The sequence below is a fragment of the Oryzias latipes genome, chromosome 24 (genome assembly GCF_053564925.1).
Source record: "Oryzias latipes strain Hd-rR chromosome 24, Olatipes_Hd-rR_3.1".
NCBI classification, from domain to species: Eukaryota; Metazoa; Chordata; class Actinopteri; order Beloniformes; family Adrianichthyidae; genus Oryzias; species Oryzias latipes.
Window position 1 is genome coordinate 18,096,563 of NC_136260.1, and position 19,591 is coordinate 18,116,153.

The 19,591-nt window shown below is 40.5% G+C and overlaps 1 protein-coding gene across 2 annotated transcripts in view; it reads right to left on the reverse strand.

Moving 5' to 3' along the window:
• The window catches only part of LOC101173029 (glutamate receptor ionotropic, kainate 2), a 68,592-nt gene that overhangs the window by 18,473 nt on the left and 30,528 nt on the right, over positions 1-19,591 (reverse strand). For both annotated transcript variants that reach the window (XM_004083458.4, XM_011491587.4), the window contains exons 6-11: positions 19,340-19,513; positions 4,914-5,057; positions 4,080-4,187; positions 3,828-3,941; positions 3,518-3,724; positions 2,128-2,351 (exon numbers count right to left, since the gene is read on the reverse strand). In XM_004083458.4, the coding sequence (XP_004083506.1) occupies positions 2,128-2,351; positions 3,518-3,724; positions 3,828-3,941; positions 4,080-4,187; positions 4,914-5,057; positions 19,340-19,513 (971 nt within the window). The remainder of the gene's footprint in view (positions 1-2,127; positions 2,352-3,517; positions 3,725-3,827; positions 3,942-4,079; positions 4,188-4,913; positions 5,058-19,339; positions 19,514-19,591) is intronic.

Below are 19,591 nucleotides of genomic sequence, written 5' to 3' on the forward strand. Positions count from 1 at the left end.
GAATTATTTTTTTACTTTTCAACATCAAATTTTGTCTGTGTGACGAATAAAGCCTGCAATCAATGCAAAGAGGAACTTTTTATTGAAATCATCTTGTTTGCGGTCTAATTAAACGTATTATTTCACAGGCGTCGTGAAGGTGGCAACATATCTGTCACATTGCTCTCCTTTTACAGCTCTTTGCCTCGCTGTCCCCTCGAGGAATCATCTATGTGGACATGGCCGTGATGACACACTATAATTCTTCCTGTCAACAACAACAGGATGCCTGATTTACTGGAATGTCAATGAGCTCTGTCTCCTTGGAACCACAGGCAACTCTAATGGCACAATGGCCTTGTGGAAGTGTGTGGGAGAAATGATGTGTGTGTGTGCACCTACGTGTGTGTTTCTATTTATGTCTGGGTACATCAGTGCCTCAAAATGTTTCCACAAATGCTTTTATAGTTATTTGTGTGTGTGTTTCTGTAGTTGCAATTGTGAATCAATCCTTTTCAAAGTCAAATATATTCCGTGGTTGTTCACAGTCGCTGCGTGCAGCTAAAGCAGATTGAGGCTGACATGTGATGTATGTAGGCGGCAAGGTTGTGGGTGTAGATCTATACAACGCACACTTGATTGGATTGTGTTTGTTCCTCTCAGCATCCATATTGTGTACAGGCCTGATGCCTCCTCTGTTTGACCTTTGCCTGCAGCTGGTCTGTAAGTCGTGTGTTGCACGCCGATCTCCAGGAAGAAAGGGAAGTGGGACATGCAGATGTAAGGTCACCTCCTCACCACGAGCTCGGGGGACAGGTCGTATTGCACTCTGAATTCTAAAATAACTCGCTATGCCTTTAACTCTGCCATGTTCCTGTGTGTCCTCCTCTTTGCTTCTCCCACCAACACAAACACAAACCATGGGTTCCCCATTAACAGTCTGTGGGATTCAATTGCTATATCTGTCTTTACAGATTGTTTGACTTTCCCTTCAAGGCTAAGTTAAAAAAAAAAGTCTGTATTGCGAAGAGGTTAAAACTCCCAGGCACCAGGAGCTTGGAGCATGCAATAATGCACCGCAAATATATTTAGATGAGTGTTTGCGTTCTCTTTTGTAATCTCAGAGAATGCCATTTGTTGTTGATAAAGAGGGTAATCAATTCAGCCACAAACGGGGCTGGCAGAAACCCCTGAGTGAAGTGCAATTCTCTGGAGGCTAAAATGAGATGGCTTTGTCAAAAAGATAAAGGCGAAAAAACGAGGAAAAGACAAAGGGGGGAATGTGTTTAAGAATTGACTTAAACATGTGAATCCCTAGTGAGTTTCAGGTAATTTCATTCGCCAAAATAGAGACTTTATGAGCTTATTATACACATGAATAACCTGTATGTAAACAAAATGATCTGTTGGTGGCAGTTTTTATGGGAAAACCAGCTCAGAGAAATGTAGGGAAGAATTCATATTTTCAAGCACACTCCATTCATTGACACTGTGTAGAAAAGGACTGAGTCACTTTGCAATTTAATGCTAATTACTTACCCTAACCAAGTGCGGAAGCAAAGAGCTAAAGATATACATTTGCATATTCTGAACTTACTTAGGTGACAGTTGCTGCTTTCTTCTCCAGTGATCATTTTGCCGATAACATTTTCTAAAAACGTGCAATAAACCCAAACCTCTGGGGATGAAAGACGAGGTTGAGCCCTGGGGTTAGCATACATTAGACTGCGTCAGTCATGCACGGAGCATTTCAGGCAGATAGGTTCAGCAAAACAGTGTAACAAGAACTGTAGGTTATGCATTCATTATAGCTGATTATGAGACATTTGGCAGCTGGCCTTACAGTTGAAGATGCGTATGCAAATGTATTCTCCTCTCTGAATACACTGAACCACTGTAGACCTTTTATTCCCTCTTTATTCAAAAGAATCTTAATCATGCCTGTGAAGCAAAAACAATGTGTTGGTCTGAAGCATGCAATGGTATTTTCAGTTAAATGTTTGCTTTGACTGATATTTATTCCCATGACTAACTTATATGACAATAACAAGGCCTGTGGCAAGATGGGAAGAAGCAACAGCTGCATGTTAGTATGAGCAATCAGGTAGTTAGGTGGGGAAGGAAAGCAGGAGAGGGTTGACATGTTACCTGGCTATGACAAACAGCACACAACTGACACCCAAGCAAGCCAGCAGAATATACATCCAGATATCGGGTGAGAGGGGGTTGAGGAAGGAGAAGACTCCCGGGTTGGTGCCGTTGGGCTTGCGGTACAGGATACTTATCCCCAGAGTCATGAAGGGCTTTGAGAAGTCAATGACCTTCTCCCTGACGTAGGTGATGGCCAGAGGAGCAACTGCAAGGTCTGCTTTCTGCAAAGAGATGATAGCGGTGGCATTGAGTGGGAGAAATGCATCGCAGTCCACTAGATCGGAAAAAAATTAATATCTGATTTATGTTGACAACTGATCCTGTCAATATGTACAGGAGGAGGGAAATGATGTCGAGGAGAAAATGACTAGTTTCATTACTTCTGCCAGAATAGCAGGTAGGAGGCTGAGATTTTCCGCAAATTATAGGTTATATGTCTGATCCTTCTTATGTGAAGCCAAAGGTGAGTCATTGAGGCAACAATCTTGGGATTAGATTAATCTGTGACGAATTAACCCCATGTCCCCCTGAACATAACATTAGCCTTCTGAGCTGCTGAGCATTTGCTCTGAAGTATTTTTGCATAATCCTTCCAAGACATATCTTCATCTTCGGCTGCTTTTCCTGTTTTAGTTTTTTGCTTAATTTAAAATCTTCACAATATTATTTCTTCATTTTAATATTTATAAGACAAATTTCCTCTACATTAATCTTTATCTGAATGGATTTTTTCTTCCTAAAACCCCCAGACCTATGCAACAAAGAGTTGTAAAAGTAGTACTTAAAGTTGAGGCAAAGACACTGAAACTACAAACAAAGTTTCATATTTTCTTCAGATTTGCCTGTTATTAAAAGTTTCCATTTAAAAAAACGTTTCTTTCATAACTGTTTTTATGTTTTAGGCTAATTTACAAAAAAGTGGCAAGAAGTGGTAAAAAACAATTATTCCTGTTTTTTTTTTATGTGTGTGTTATCTACTACTGCAATTACCCATTTGCCCATCAAGATTAATGGTTCGTATCACAGATTCTCTGGGACTAAGTGCAAGAGAGGATGGTGCGGCAAGGAAGGAAAAGGCAAAAAGCGGCTGAGAGAACAAGGGGAAAACGATTCATAGCAGAAAGAAGAAGAAGAAGAAAGCTCTGGGGTTTTTTGCATCATTTTTTGGTATTGTAATCTCATCTTAAAAAAGGCAAAAATAAAAAATAAAAAACAGACATGATCCTACCTTCCTTATAAAATAGCTATGTTTTTAATAAAATACTAAAGAAGGGAGAATATTTTAGTCTGTTTTGACAGAGTTGCGAATTTAATGATGAAAACAAAACAGAAATTTTTGTTTGTGTATAAAAATTTGATGTAAAATCCCTGGTGGTTGTTGACTCACATGGTCCATTAGCTCCCGCACCATGCCGTTCCACTGGCCTGTGCTCTCATCCAGCGCTCCATACTTCCCATCTTCCACTAGTCGCAGCTCGTAACGGAAGCCCAGGATGCCAGAGAGTTCCCTCAGCAGGTCGATACAGTAACCCTCGAATCGGTCGTTTCCATACAGAGGCTTGTCAGATTTCTTAAACATCACATATGGCTCCTCCTGTATGGGGGGGAAACAAGCTGCTGCAGATATCTGTGTGCTTTGTAATGGATATTTTTGTGTGTATTTGTCGGCTTGTGTGTTTTCTTTCAGCCGTGTCTACCAGTATGGTGGATACACGCAGGGATTTGTTAGCCAGAGAGTCAGTGATGTTCGATGTCTTGCTTTTGTGAGTCTCTGTCATATTGAGTCCACTGGGAGGATCCCAAGTTCCAATCTGCTGAAACAAGCCAGTGTTAAGTCGATATCACCTGTCGTACAGCAAATTAAGCACTTCAAAGTATCAAGACCAATATTTTGTTTTTTAGGCCTAAAGCTCCGAAGTCGCAGAGCAACAGCTCTAATAATCGCACACCTTTTCCAGCCCTTCTTCCTTCAGACTAATGACATCCAGGTCGAAATCTGTTCTCAGTCCATTGCTCTTGTTGAATAGAACACGTCCTGTCAAACCATCCCAGTGTGCCTAAGAAGAGAAATGCACACTTTAAAATCCATAAACTTGTGTTCATTAACAGCATCAGCCTAGCTGGTATAAACGTTATTATTATTTCTTTTTCTCTGGGATTAATTCCATCTGGCCCTCTCCTCATTGCTGTTTCCAGCAAAATAACAAGAAACAACAGAGTAGCAAGAACAGAAGCAGGTTTGACAGGTAAGAGTTCATTATGCATGTGGTTCATTGGGCTTGAAGTTTCACATCAAAGCCACGGGAGGAACAGACGGGCGTGAAGAGCGATAGCAGACACAGGAGGGGGAGGAAGCACCGGCTACAACAATGGCTCATTCCGAAAATTACCTGCAATGATACCATCCACAGAATGAAAGAGCTTTGTAGAACAAAGCAAATGGCTGACCCTGACTGGAGTTAAGGAGACACACAGAGGCTTTGATATAAACACAGGAGATAAGCACACAGAAAACGTCGGGTATGGAGGATGTAACATCCAGAAATAAATACAGTGGCTGCAGATAATGCAGCACTTATTTAGATTCCATCGACACCGAGATTCAAGTTTGAGAAGTTTATGAGATTTAATTCACTTTAATTGACAATCCCGTGGTTTTATTTGCTGTGAAAATTCATCTAGTAGTAATATTAAGGAAGCAACTGAGTCGTTATGCACACACAGCTAAGGATTCATGGGGTCAAAGGTCAAGAGGAGATATGATTGCGGTGACGGCTGTGCACCTCTTTGATGAGGTTGATGAAGCGGCCTCCGAAGCGCCATGGTTTGTGACGGTTGCACTGCAGAGAGCTGACGGTGATCTGCTGAGACTGCTGCACCGCCACCGCCACCACGTGCACGGCGTCGTACATCAGAGCCGCATCCGTCTGCAAGCACAACAGAAATATTATCAGACTTCTGGACGCCTTTTTTTTCCCCTTTTCCTCCCATCCTTCACCTGAGGAGGCACATAAAGAATTCAAAAACAGTCTTGTGCATTTTTTAAAGGGTGTGAATGAGGAGTGTTGCCATCTCTAAATGCCCTGAACAAATCACACTGCATCTCGGCCTGTTAGTGGATATATCCGACCAACGTCTGAGGCAATCAGAAAGTTGTGGATGGGAGTGTTTTTCAGTGGAAGGCTGGCCTGTCAGTGTGAAGACTAATGGATCCTGATGGGTGAGCCTGTTTTCCAGAGGGAGGAAGCGTGAATCAGGCACCAGTGGAGACACGACAGCTCTCACTCCACATAGTAGCACAGAGCAGAAAAAAATGACTGGAATCCACGCTTCACCGCATATAGAAAATAAAAAAATACCCATGACAGCCATCCACGCAAACCTCAGAAATAAGTCATCAAAGGGAGTAAATGTTCAAGCTTAAATTTTGGATTTTTGTGCGCGAAGGGTTTCTTTAACAGCTCCAGCCGGCACACACAGACCGTTTTTTATGCTTCGGACTTAAAGACATGCTGCATTTTCTCAGGTCAACACTTCACAGCTCAACTCAGATCCCCTTTTTATGGTCTCACACAGGCTCAAATACTCTGCCTTATTTGACAAGTGGATGACCAACCTTCAAGAGAGTAGGAAAATTACTTAAAGTGTATGTGGCCACATTATAGAATCTCTGTGGGTGTGCAGGAGACAATAAGCTGGCCTGCTGCTCAGCTCATATCGGTTTCCTATGTTCCTTCCATAGGTGCACTGAGGCATCCATTTTGCCCATGTGGCAGAAAAAAAAGATGTATAGTGGGTTTGGAAGGGGCAAAAGTGTGCTCTATTGTGCATTGTGCTCGTGCTTTATTAGTGTTGACAGGCAAAGTGCATCAATAAATCTTACATTCAGCTGTGAAGAAAGAGTAAATTGAGGACAGAAAGCAGGGGATGGAGCTTATGTGTGGTCACAGTGGTGAGAAGATCCGTTTTTAGCCCGTCCTCCCCGGTTCTGTGGTGCTTTTGGAGTTGGTGGCTACTGATGTCAAAGGCAACTGGAGATCACAGAGTGGGAGACATCTCTGCACTCTTTCATCCCTTCTGCTTTGAGAGGAGAGACACATCTGCTCTCTGAGCCAACAGTATCTGAGCCGGGTAAAAAAGAAACCTTGAATATCAATAAAAGTTGCTTATTGCACCAATATAAATCTTAAATTAGGAGATTTGCTATGTTTGTTTATGCATTTTTTTACCAATTAAAATGTGCAGTTGAATTTGTCAGTCATTGAGCCTTTTGTTCATCCATCAGCAGATGGGGCACATTTAAAAAAAACATTGTTTTCTTTTCATAACTAAAGCATCTCTATAAAATTAGCATAAAAAAGTCTTTTATTCTAGTTTTGCTTGCGACCTGTCAGCTTTTCTCCACCCCTCGCGATTCCTTTTAAGTCTAAATCCCCATCAAAATCTCATTATTTCATCTACTGTGTGCATCGGACTTTCAGTTAATCCCTTTGATTCCAAATATATTTCCTGAAAAAAGGCTCTTCTGGGAATGCGAAGATGACAACTTGTTTGTTAAAAAAAGAACTGTCTCAAAGTTCAGCTTGAAAGCGTATTTTTAGTTCACTTTTAATATTGAAATTTGCCTTAGTGTAAAATCCAACTAAACTCTTAAACATGTCATGTGTGAAAGCAGGCTGCTCATCATTTCATGAAATCCTTGCATAGAAATCTGTGCCAAATGCAATTTTTGTTTTTCTGCTTTAAAAGATGAATAATTTAAACCATGGATTTGCAATTAAATACAACAAGAAGGGCTTGAGTCCTATTTTCTCTTTTAAAACCAATAGTTTAACTGTGTTTCAACACTATTCCAGATATTTCAGAGACATTAAATATTATGAAATCCCAAAAAAGACAAGAGCTTCTTTTGATATTTTCAGAGAACTGGAGACAAGCTGTGATCACAGAACAGACACATGCTGCTCAAGCAGAGTTGAAATACACGCAAAAACCCCTGATCATCCAAAGATTGTGGGCTATGCTTTTCCCCCATTTCACACAATCCGCTATAGTTTAGGCTTTCAAAAGCAACAGGCATGATCGATGACAACAAGCAGCCTCTGAAACAAACTATTCAAAGAAAACCAAAGGCTGTGAATCACCACGCACCAATCTAATGAGACAACGTCAGGATGAGTCTAATCAAAATAAGATATCACACTGCATCCTTTACAAATTGCTTCAAGCTGCATAAAAAATGTTTGCCCGACTATTTAATGACTCAAACAAACCGATCATTCATTTTTCAATTGATACATAGATACAAAAACACCATAAACAAATCAATAATCAGGAGTATATGGCACATCAAAATAAATATAAAACGTCTTGTAACTACCAGAAAGGCAAATTTGCCATTTGTAGAGGACATTTCTAAACCTGAATATCTCCTAACCACTGCATACTACTGAATTACTTCCTTTTGTATCTTCAGAGAGCATTTGGTGCTTTTCATTGATACTAAATGTGAAGGGTTGGGCTCTGGTAATTGTAGTTTTTGCAGGATGAAAAAAAAATTGAGTGAACAAATTTTTGGAACTGCAGTTACACCCTCCACCAGAGGGGGCGGTAATTTAATAGAAACAACATCACAAAAATTAGCCTGAATCCAAACTGCTTTCTTACCCCTCTGGCTTATCTCTATTGCTCCAATTGCAGAGGCATTTGGAGCTGTAGCGGTGTCCAAACTTGATTTTATAAGGGGGAGCAGTTGCGACTTAGGGCTGGGTATCCCTTTGCCTTTAGAGGGATCCACGTTGTTAAAGGAAAAGCATTTCTTCTTGTGTATTCTGAAGCACAGAAGTTTACATTTAAGTGTAGGTCATTACTTTTTGTTTTTTGTCATATTGTCATATTGTTGTGTATTTTCCAAGCACAGGCACCTGTGCTTTAACCTAGATGACCAGCAACTATCGATGATGTCATTGAGTGGTAGTAACGTCTGGATTTGTAGACACGATTTTTCCATAACTCTCCGCTTGGAGGGCGAAATTTAGGAGTAGGGAGAAGCTGTAGGGGTATGTAATGAATTTGGACTCGACCTTACTGTACTGTTAAAATATATATAGTTAGATTAAAAAAAATGTTTCAAACATGTTGGCACTGCATTGTGTGAGTTTCAATTTTCATCGCACAAGTTTATAAAGACAATTCAAATGAAAAGTGCAATAAAAAACAGTGAGCATACGTTTTATTGATTTCGTGAATATCTTTAGCAAAAAACACACCAACAGGTTATTTTTGATCAATTATTATGTTTTAATATGTAACGTTTCAAGGTCGAAGTGCTATCAAAAATGAACCAAGACTTCTTCCTCTTTCGGCTTCTCCCATCAGGGGTCGCCACAGCGAACAAGTCGCATGGTATATTTGGCAATGTTTTACGCCGGATGCCCTTCCTGACGCAACCTTCTCAAACCGGGCTTGGAACCGGCACAAAGGTAGAGAAGGGAACAGGGAGCAGCCCGGAGTCGAACCCTGGTTTCACGGATGGAAGGCGCCGCAAACCAGCACGAGCTAAACCAGCTCCCCAAAAAAAAAATGAACCAAGACTAAACTGTGAAATCCCTTTTTGTCTAATTTTGAGTAAATGTGTGTCACGTGTCTTTAAAGATAACAAAATTTACAACTAATTATTTTCATTTGCCTTTGGAAAATAGTAGAACTTATTTTTTCCCAGACAAATCGGTTTATGTGAGACCTCCATTATGGATGAGCCAAGGTAAGGATATAAATATGCAAGCTGTGTTGTTTGCTCTCTGATGGCCCCTCCCAAAATGAATTCACTGATTGCTTCATCAGCCTCGTAGCAGGATGGCTTTATATAACCATATCAGTTTCCATTTTCATTCAAGCATCCCCTGCAAATATTTTTCCCATGTTTTAACTTTACGTGGCTGTGATGAATCATTTTGTCTGTTTTAAAATGATTTACAAGGCAAAGATCTCTTTTCTACTTTGAAGCAGAACAATTGCTCAAAATCCCCAATGATGGAAACAAAAGGAGGCTGGCATCAAGTGGAAGCAGAGATTGGAGGAGAAAATATGAAATGATGGCTCACGGCTCTGGCAGATTGCATTCAATTTAAAAACAATCCAGGAGCAATCTTGATATTTATTACAGAGCCAAGCAAAGGTCCTGTGGGGTGCTTTAAAAGCTTTAAGTGGAATCAATTTTGCACCTTTGGGACACTGAGACAGAAAGGGTGGAGGGTTTCAAAGAAGTGACCCTAAACCTTGGTATTCTTCTCCGGTGTGTCTACCTTTAAGCACCCGCATGACCATCTGAAATTATAGTCCTTTCTTGGTTGGTAAATATACCATTCAAAAGACCATTTTCCCTCTTGTAACGACTCATCTTTTCCTGCCTTGATGTCTTTGTGCACCTTTGCATTTCACCCCCCCTCTCATAAATGCGATACGTGAGGTGTGTGCAGATATGAAAACACACGCAGAAACCAGCAAACAAGACGTGTGCGCACTCCGGCGAGCTCTGACAACCTCTAAAGTGCGAGCTGTTCACGCGCACGCCTCATTTGTTGCACACCGTTTTCTCATTTAAAACAAGTGAACCTCACTGCAGTGGGGCTTTATGTGTATTTTCATAAAAACCTTGCCTTTTTGCTGCATAAACATTCACACCAGCTCCCGTCTGTCTGGAAAAAAAGACAGTCCAGCACCCGGAAAAATGACACATTTCTTTCTGCTGTCACCTCCTGGCAGACAGATGTTCTCTCTCAGGCTTTCCTCCACAGACACAAACATATATAGCATCTCAGTCGATGATGGACATGCATTCTGGCTGCAGATGTGCTCCGCTGTTTATTCATTTCATCTACATATGATTAATTCTTATGAGATAAGCACAGATCTGTTATTCACCAAGCATCACTGGGCTGCAGCTACGAGGCACACGATAACAACAGACACACTACCACTCAGAGATTATTCACTGCAACAAAAACACATCCCTGCAGCATTGCCACCAGCATGAGAGCTTCAGAATCAGCGGGAGAGGCGGAAGCTCTTTGTTTTCTCGGAGCTGGAGTCACTCTGCCTTCAGATCACAGATGGACCCATGGGGTTTAGATGATTTGATTGAAGAGAGAGGTAATAATTAATTTCATTTCATAGTTTAGATGTACTGAGCTGCTTCAGTGAGCAGTCGCTGCAATTAATTTTAGTTTTAAGATTATTTTAATCGCTGAATCTTTAGTGTTTACACGGATGAGTGACAAACTTTATTTACTTCATTTGCTAAGAGGTTTAGCATGGACGCTGGTAGGTAGTATATGAACATTATATATGCAAATTTTCATGCACTCTGTCTGATAAAAGTGAAAAAAAATTAAAGCACTTTCACTTCAGAATGATTGCGAAAAAAGGTTAAGTTATAGTGATTTTTAAATATTAAATTCAAATCAACCATTAAACAATGAAACACCATCAAAGCAGGACTGAGGAAAAACGATGAGAAAAGCATCAGGAACAACAGCATCGCTACTAAATTAGAGCCAGATGTTGTGTCGTTATCTACAATGATGAGGCAGAGATGAAATGTCGTCAGAGATGAGTCGGACTGATCCCACATTCATTCGGTGCAACGCTCCAATGTTTTCAGCTGCAAGATGAATGATGAGCTCACAACCAGATGGTCCTAAAGAGTCATGATCTCAAAATGTCTGACTCAGTCTGACATTGCACAGACGCAGAAAGACACAGAAGCAGACCAGACATTTTATAATGAAGCAGATCAAAAAGTGAAGCCAGGTCCTTGAAGTGTAAAACTGCTAAGGGTCACGTCATGCAGGCTCCAAAACATCTCTGTCTCCAATATAGTGCACAGAGATCCGTCAACCCCTTTCTGAAGTCCTAAGTCGATCTTTTCCTCAGGCTATTATTACATCTAATAAGTTCAATCCTTTTGACCAATTTATTTTTATTTTTAGGGCTCATTTTTTGTGAGAAACCAAACAATTATCTCAGTGCGAGCCTTCGGTACTTTAAGAAGAGAAATACACAAAAGCCTATCCACAGCGTTGCTGCCCTTTTTAAAAACTATTCCAACATTTGAGAAATATTAGACATGAAAGAGATTTATGTTCGAGGCCATGAGTGGCTCTGCTGACATGCTGGGAGTCTGTGGGAGTGATTGACAGCAATGTGGAGGACACAGAGGAGGCTCTTTTGTTGGTGAGCTCCAGTCACTGGCACATTGCTTTTATTGTTGTTTATTGTTGAAGGAGTAGTCAATACATCCCCCTCTGACATTTTTGCTGTTCATGAGTTCTTTAAATCAATTTTTTGGTTCAGTGAATATGTGTATTGTTGCTTTGTTAGGTGGACTAACAGCTCTTCTGGATATTTTGATACCCACTTTTTTCTTTGTAACTAAATGTTTTCTTAAGGATTTTTTTTAATTCTAAATGCTTCTTACGAGTGATATCATTTGCTTTAAGCAAACATGTCATCCTTCATCACATTTAAAAGGAGTCTTTGATTGCCTGTGTGCTCATTTCCATCCTCAGTGACTATTTTTAAGGGCTTTAATGTATTTATAGTCAGTATCATCTTTTCTACCTGTCAACTGCAGAGCCACGGACACCACAGCTGCGCTGTTTTTAGATCAATGCGTCGTATCTTTGACACATCTCTCCAAAACACTAGTATAGAGTTAACAACACTTGAATCACAGCATTCTGGCTGCACTTGATGTACCACATCCACCTACAACAGCATAATTGGCCTTCCAGCTGTAACTACGCCATTACGAACTGTATAATTATTCAGTCCTGTCATGTAACATTATCCACGAAAAGCTGCCAAAAAAAGCAGAAACACTCCCTTTTAATGCAGTCATAATTTTATTGTTGCCTATATAAATGACCTAAAGTTTAGACTGGGTTATATATCGTTATGAATGCAGCTGTGATGAGATTTTGAGCTTATGTGTCCACTTATTTTTTGGCATGGATGGGCATCATGAGACCCAGGATGATGAGACTGAAACTCTGCGTTGACATTTGTGCAAATATTAATTCCAGGCACAGTAATGAAAAATGAAAGCTGGAAAAACATTGAAAAGTGACATTTGTGATTTATTGGAGACATTATGGTGGTTTCAGATCCTCTAGCAGAAAAAAGGGAATGGGCAGTGTCAATTCATTTTTGTTAGATACTGAAAGACGGCACGATTTACTGCCTTCTCTTTTCTCGACTTTTCCCACTCAGTTTTTCCTCTTTTGTTCCTGAATATGCTCTGCTGGAGTCCCTCATGCTTTCACCCCCATGCCTTCCTCCCTTTTATCCCCTTTGTGGACCCGCTGCCTTCCCCAGCTGCTCTCTGCAGTGTCTCTCTGAGCTGTGTGTGAGTATTGCTTAGAGTGTGGATATAGAGTATGGCAGCCTTTGCCAGTGCTGTCACTGTTACTTTTCTGCATTTTGTATTAGAGGTTTAATCCCTTTCTCATATTGCATTTTCACTTCGTGAAGCAGCACAGAGGCCCTGCTGTATAAAAAAAAAAAAAAAAAAAAAACTCAAGCGCTTTGTCATGGGAACAGTTTCTGCCAACAAGGACCTCTCGGTAACAAATTCTTCGATAGCGGCTGGATTTATGTGGAAGCGCATTTAAGGCTTCATTGTAAATTTAAAAACACTTTTAAGTGGGATAAAGAACTATCCTGCTGAGATTTTTGCTGGGATGAAGAGGGTACTCTGAGGGTGATAGCAGAAATCAGTTTAATGTATGTGCATGTACTTGAAATAGAATGGCAAGTGTTATTAAAGCATCCTCATGACACAAAGAATACCCTATTGATGTTAAATATACTCCAACAATCTGCTTTTTTCCTTGTCTAAGTCAGTGGTTTTTAACTTTTTATGCAAAAAGGGCCATTTGAGCCAGTTTCATACTGACAGAAACCCAAAAGGAGCTGCAAAATCCCACTTAACCATTTAAAAATACATATTTTATTTCTGTTTTAGTGGCCATTAAGTTAGTCATTTATGAAATATAATGTTAAACAATAAAAAAAATACAATAGTTTATATATTTCCCTAGTTTAACTTCTTTACTTTTGACAGCAGCACTTGCTGTGCAAAATCCTTTCAAAATAAAATACATCCTGTGTCAAATAAGCTCCTCCTTCTGACATTTTCTATGATTTCCTTTTTCGCCGTTTACCATCAAATATAAACATGACATTCGTAGTGTAGAGTCCAAATATATATAAATAAACATGTAAATGGCATCTGATTATGGTGTTCTAATAATATACAATCCGCTGACTTTTTACCCAGAATCTGGACTGGATCAAAAGACAGGTGACTGCTTATACAAGCTTGCACGAAAACCATTAAAGTAACTTAAAATTATATTAGATAATGAAATGATTAAACATTTATAATCACAAAAATATGTTTAAAAGAAAGCAGTGCCTAAGAGCTGAAACAAAAAAGACTGTGATTGCTAGGAGCGGTGGTGTCCCACCAAGCCCCTCAGGCAACACCATGCAGAGTCCACCCTAATTATCACCATGCTGCCTAACCTACATCTGATTAAATAGCTGTTTAACATGATGGCCCAGCCTCATATTTTTAATCAGTCTCCAACCAGGTTTAGTTTGAGGGGCTAGCAGGAGGGGGGGTGGCTCAGCAGGTATTTATTTCCCCCTCAGCTCATCATCTCACTTCAAAATTTGATGAGTGACTAAACTTTTACAGCTCAAACCTGTTGTAAACAGGTCAGGGGAAGGATTCTGGATATTATAAGTCAGTTTAGGACTGTGGGCTTCGTTTGTGATGAATTCAGAGCTGCATAGGAGGCTGGTTGAAGAGCTAAACAGGCCTTTGAAATGAAACTCACCATCTGGTGAGCTCGGGTGGCCAGAGAACACAAGATAACAGAGGAGGCAGGGGAAGGATGTAAGCAGTGCACAGGGAGTCCCCATTTAATTCTTAGTGTAAACAATACAGACAGTGTTAATTACATGTGGTTCACTGCCTAGCAGTGGGCAATTTGGACGATTTATTCCAAAAAAGAGGAAGATATATACATGAAAGTGTGTGTATGAGTGTGTGTGTTATGTGCCTTAAAGGACAATGGAATGACACGGCATCCCAAGGACAGCTGATATCTCTGAGCCTCGACACAGAGCCCCCGCTGCATTAACCTCGCAGGGCCGATTGTCCGATACTGATCTGATCAAAGTTGTAGACTCTGATTAGGAAAGCTCTTGTGGTTTAACCAATCTTCATGCTGACATGGCATCCGTTGCTGTTGAGAGGTGTCTTGCATGCATTTTGTATTATTTATGATGTTTAACTTTTTAAATACTGATTGTGTCATTTCATTTTTAACAATTTCTGTTGGACTCATTTCTCTTTTACACTCTTTTCTTTTTTGATCTAGGGATTTGTAACGGAATAACAATGTACAAATGAGACACAGCAGTAAACTGTAAGGGAGCAAAGGCAACGTAAAAAATGATAATAAATCCTCTTTTTTTTTATCCCTCCTCTCCCCTTCACTTGTTCTCACCCACAAAAGGCTTCTATGGACCGAGGCAGCGGCGGTGCTAATAATGTTGATGCTGTGCCAAGCCCAGCTGGTGATGCCCAGCACAGGGCATCGAGTGTCTGCTCTCCACAGTTGCTGTCTTTAAAAGGCTCTCTCCTCTGCCAAGTGGGATCAGAGGGAGGGAGATCACACTGCTGTAATGGGTGCAACCAACCTGTGAACCTGTGTGGAGCTCATTACGTTAGCTTCATCCGTCATATACCCAATACATAATTGAAGCACCACATTATTCCATGTAGCTCAAAAAAGGTTGGCTTGTCAAGAGCTGGAGAACAGGTTGTAATGGCAGCTAATTAGAAGCAGACTCATATTGAATGTCAAAAAAAAAAAAAAAAAGCACACGATGGTTGCTTGATGGTTATTTTTTGTCATTTCTGTTATACAGTTTCTTGGAATATGTGCTTTGAATGGGCTAATCGATTTGCGGAGTACACCGAACAGGTATGAATCAGTGCCTGAGTATGCGGACCGTTCCAAACGTATATGCAGGATGGAAACTACAAAGCAGTTTCAGAGGAGTGACAAACAAGCTGCAGCATGTGTTGTCTATTCACCCCCATCCTGACTGAAGAGCACCTAATTTATCTCAACACTCACACTGAGGACCCTCATTTGGTTGAAGTGTTGTATGAATGAAGTGTCCTGGGAGAGGTATTCATGAGTCGTAATTCTCTTCCTATTATCAGATTCCAGGCAACTGTGCACTAAAACAAATCTGAGCCAAGTCCTCTCCTGCAGAGGAGCCATCAAACTGGGAAGTAAATCAGATTTTTTATTTTTATTTTTTCAAACTCAGCGTGTTTTGTGCTCACATGCATGACAGTACAAACATGTACGTAAAAGCACACAATAAATACTGCAGTATATAGCTGCCACCTTAGCAGGTTCCTCCATCCTGCACTCTCTGTGGGTGTCTACCACTCTGCTCCCAGCAGTGCTTATTAATGCAGCTAGTCTGTTTTCTCCCCTCACTCCCTCCACTATCTCTCACCTCTCTACCCCTCGGCATATCTCAGCAAACCTGCTGCCTTCCTTTTTCCTTTCATCCTCCATTCCTACTGTCCCTAATTTGAGTCCAAATGGAATGGAGGATGCCCAGGAAGGGGAGGCGTAGTTTATTTTTGCTTTGCGCAATGTGTCAAAATTACGATGTAAGAAATTATAGTAGCAAACACAGCTTGAAAGAGTGAGTAAATCAACATGGACAAGATATCCGCTTTCCATCTGCATAGCAGTTTTTAAGAATTTTCAAAATATCTCTCCATCTTGTACACCCAAGCAGAATAAGTCTGACAAAAGTAAAGGAATGGAGAGTTTATATTTCACTTTTACTTAATTTATTAGGTTTAGTTAAAAATTCCTCCTACAACGTCCCACATGTGTCAAAGGAGAACCCCCAACACAAACACATCTGCCTCTCTTTTATTAAGAGTCATTATTCTGAGCGATAACACTAGAATTTTCATTTGTGTTGATGACACTGGAGATGATCCAGCTCTCTGTGGTGGTAATTACAGCTCAGTGAAATGTGGACATCAATGAAACGATGCAGAGGTGGAGAAAAACCAGACCTAAAGCTTCCCACAGGGGTAAAAAAAAACATTTTTTTCCCTCAATATGTCTTGGCAAATACCTGACTCAAATTTACTCTACTAGAAGATAGTACATCCAGAAAACAGTAGCACATTTGGCAAAAATATGAATAATAATAACTTTGTGTAAATACAGTTTTTGTTTTTTAGTCAAGCAGTTATTTAAAAAGAAAATGCCCAGAGCTATGATGAAAATAAGAAGGCTGAATGGCAGCAAACTGTTTTCAGGTAGTTATTTCCTTCAGTTCTAATGTAGACAAAAATAAGCAAGAGAACCACTGGTGTGATCGACAAAAGGTTCAATCAAAGCCTCAAGTTTATCTGCAAAGGGATTATGAGGAGCACTCTGCACAAATATGAGCTTTATTTCAACATACAACACAAAAATCTGCAGTGCAGATGGAAAACAAGCTACTAAATAGAGTTTATCATATCAATAACTCTTTTGCTGCAATTAAGGTAAGGTAAATATGGAGTTAACAAGATTTTACCGTAATAACAGCAGCAAGTGTTAGCTCTTTAAAACAGAATGGATAATGGTTATAAAAACACGTTGTGGTGGACTAAATCTCTGTCTGCGATCCTCTCAGTTGCCGTCATGAACACCACTAAAAAAAATCATTGGTTTGCTCTCACAGCAGCGATGTTGTGAAACTGCAGAAACCCTCCTGATAAAAAACAGAATGATACCTGGTGATGCCTTGATTCTCGCCAAAGGGGGTGATACTAATTACTGCACACGTCAAGCATCCAAAGGTTTTACTTCAGGCACTTCTGTGAATTTCAAAACTCTAATTGACAGAAATCAAATTTGGCTTAAAATGTAAAGTTGACTTTATCCTATTTATATTTAACTGAGTCTCTTTTGGAAACCCATTCACCTCGTTATCAGTCAAAATTCTCTACTTTTTTTTCTCTGACTTGTAGAAATCAACAACATATATACTAACATAAAGCCAGACTAATTAGCATCCTTCTGTTTATATTCCTCCGCGTCATTGGCATCACTCACAAACAGATGCAGGAGGCAGGCATGAGGCATCTTTGTGGATGCAGGCAGGCTCGCCCGGTCCGACAAAGAACTTCTTATTATTCTTCCTTGCCTGAGACAATATTCGGCCTCACCCGTGGCCCTGAATGTCAGTGTGATTGTGCACCACCCTGCATTAACAAATGCCTCATGGCGTGAGAAAACCATTCTCCTCTTAATGCCAGTAACATCCCCACCCCATACCTTTCTTCTTTTCTTCTCCTCCTCCCCATCAAAGCTCCCCTGCTGCAGTCCCTTTCACCTTCGACAACCCTCCTCTACTTCAAGCCATCTCAGTCAATCAATCCCTCACAAAATCACAAGGTGACACGCAAGGTGTTGTCCTGGTAACCATTGCTACACAACTGTTGCCTGGTCACCGAGCTCAGACAAGCCGAGAGCCCAGCATGCATGTGTGCTGCAGAGTCTAGGAACAAGACATCTGAGAGAAGTGGTGAAAGGCTGGAGGGAGGGTTGAGGGTGAGAAGGTCATGCACTCACTGCTGCAGTCCGCCCTGTGTTTTATTTAATGGTACCACCAAGGTGGACTCTCTGACCACTGTTCTGCAGCAAAAATATCAGAGACGTGGAAAAAAAAAAGTTGCCTTACTGGTACTGTTGCAATAATAAAAAAAAGGATGTATAAATCAGATGTTTGACATTTATTAAACTGAACTGTTCCTCTTCATATTTATCATATCAATAAATGAGTCTTCCTTTTTTGTTCACGCAGTAGGCACTTTGTTCACTCATTATTTGGAACCATCTTGGGGGGAAACACTCCGAAGACTCAAATACATCAGATCTGGGGCTTATAAATAGAACACTCTAATGAAGCACTTTATCAAGCATGCTAGACCTCCTATTTATTATTGAAGTATTTCTAGTTCACTGAGATATGTATATACATATAACATACGAGCTGACAACATGATTCATGTGATGCTAATTAATCATTTCAGCATTCATTATAAAAATTCATTAATTTCAAGGAAACGAGGCAACCTCTGTCCATTAATCTTTTTATATACAAAATTGTTTTTTAGGCATCTTTAGAAAGCACTCACAGATAATTAAGATTTTTTTTTTTTTTATATTTACAGTTTTTTACTTTTCTGACAATATTTTGTATATAGACATAGGTAGGTCTATCTTGCCGTTGTCTCTTTGATCATATCTAAAGGAGAATTAAGGATGAGATTGATATACTGTATGAATAGATGGCATGCGCTGTGTCTAATTCAAAGGCTTGTCTGTAAGCCTTTCGTAAAACGACACATCCTAAATTACACAGATATATCACACTAAATCTTTAATCTGCCAAGAAAAACAGAAAGGCTGCCTGAAAGAAAGGAGGTGGGAGTGGGCGGGGGGGTTGTTTGTCTCCAAGGAAGGCGCTGAGCAGGAGGTGAAGTAAATCCACTGTTTACAACAACAGACCCAAAGAGGGACCTTGACTGCCCATGACGAGCTACATTCCCTTTTTCACTTTCAAATCACCTTTTCCCCGGGTTTTCTGGATGCCATCCTAAAAAACCAAGGCCGTAATTTTCATCCAATTTGCTCTCCGTCTCTGCATGAACACTGACAGATTGTCATATTTTGGCCACACTCCCAGAGGAGAGTTGGGAGAGGCAGGAGGGCAGATAAACGGCTATCACCATTCACACCGGCTCATTACTGAGCATTTAGACGCAGGAACACAGGCTCAGAAACTGCATGCAGAGGGCATTTAAACTGCTCCTGCACCCTCCCCAGGAGTCCCGCACCATTAAGCTCATGATTGACAACTCAGACTCACCCAATCTCCCCTTTGAAATAAGTGCAATCAAATCCAAACAAACTGCCTGCAGCATAAACCAGTCATGGCGACTGACTTTGCTCATACGAGTGCAAACAAATGAATACGGATCCATATTTATGTGGATACACACAAAACATATTACACAAGACAGGTTCAAGCTTACTGTCATGAATCCATCCAGCAGGCCCGAGTCCGGCTTGGGTGGCGCTTGTAGCCGCTCCATTGACCACTTCTCAATGATGGACGACACCTGAGAGTTTTCTGTGTTGAGGATGCGGAAACCCGTCATGTTGACTCCACTAAAGCGATACGGTTCCATGTCAAGGGCGAAGAGGTCCTGGAAGCAAATTAATAGCATTTTAATTACTTTGATATCAAAACAAAAGTCCGTGTTTGAAGGTTTTCTTATGACAGA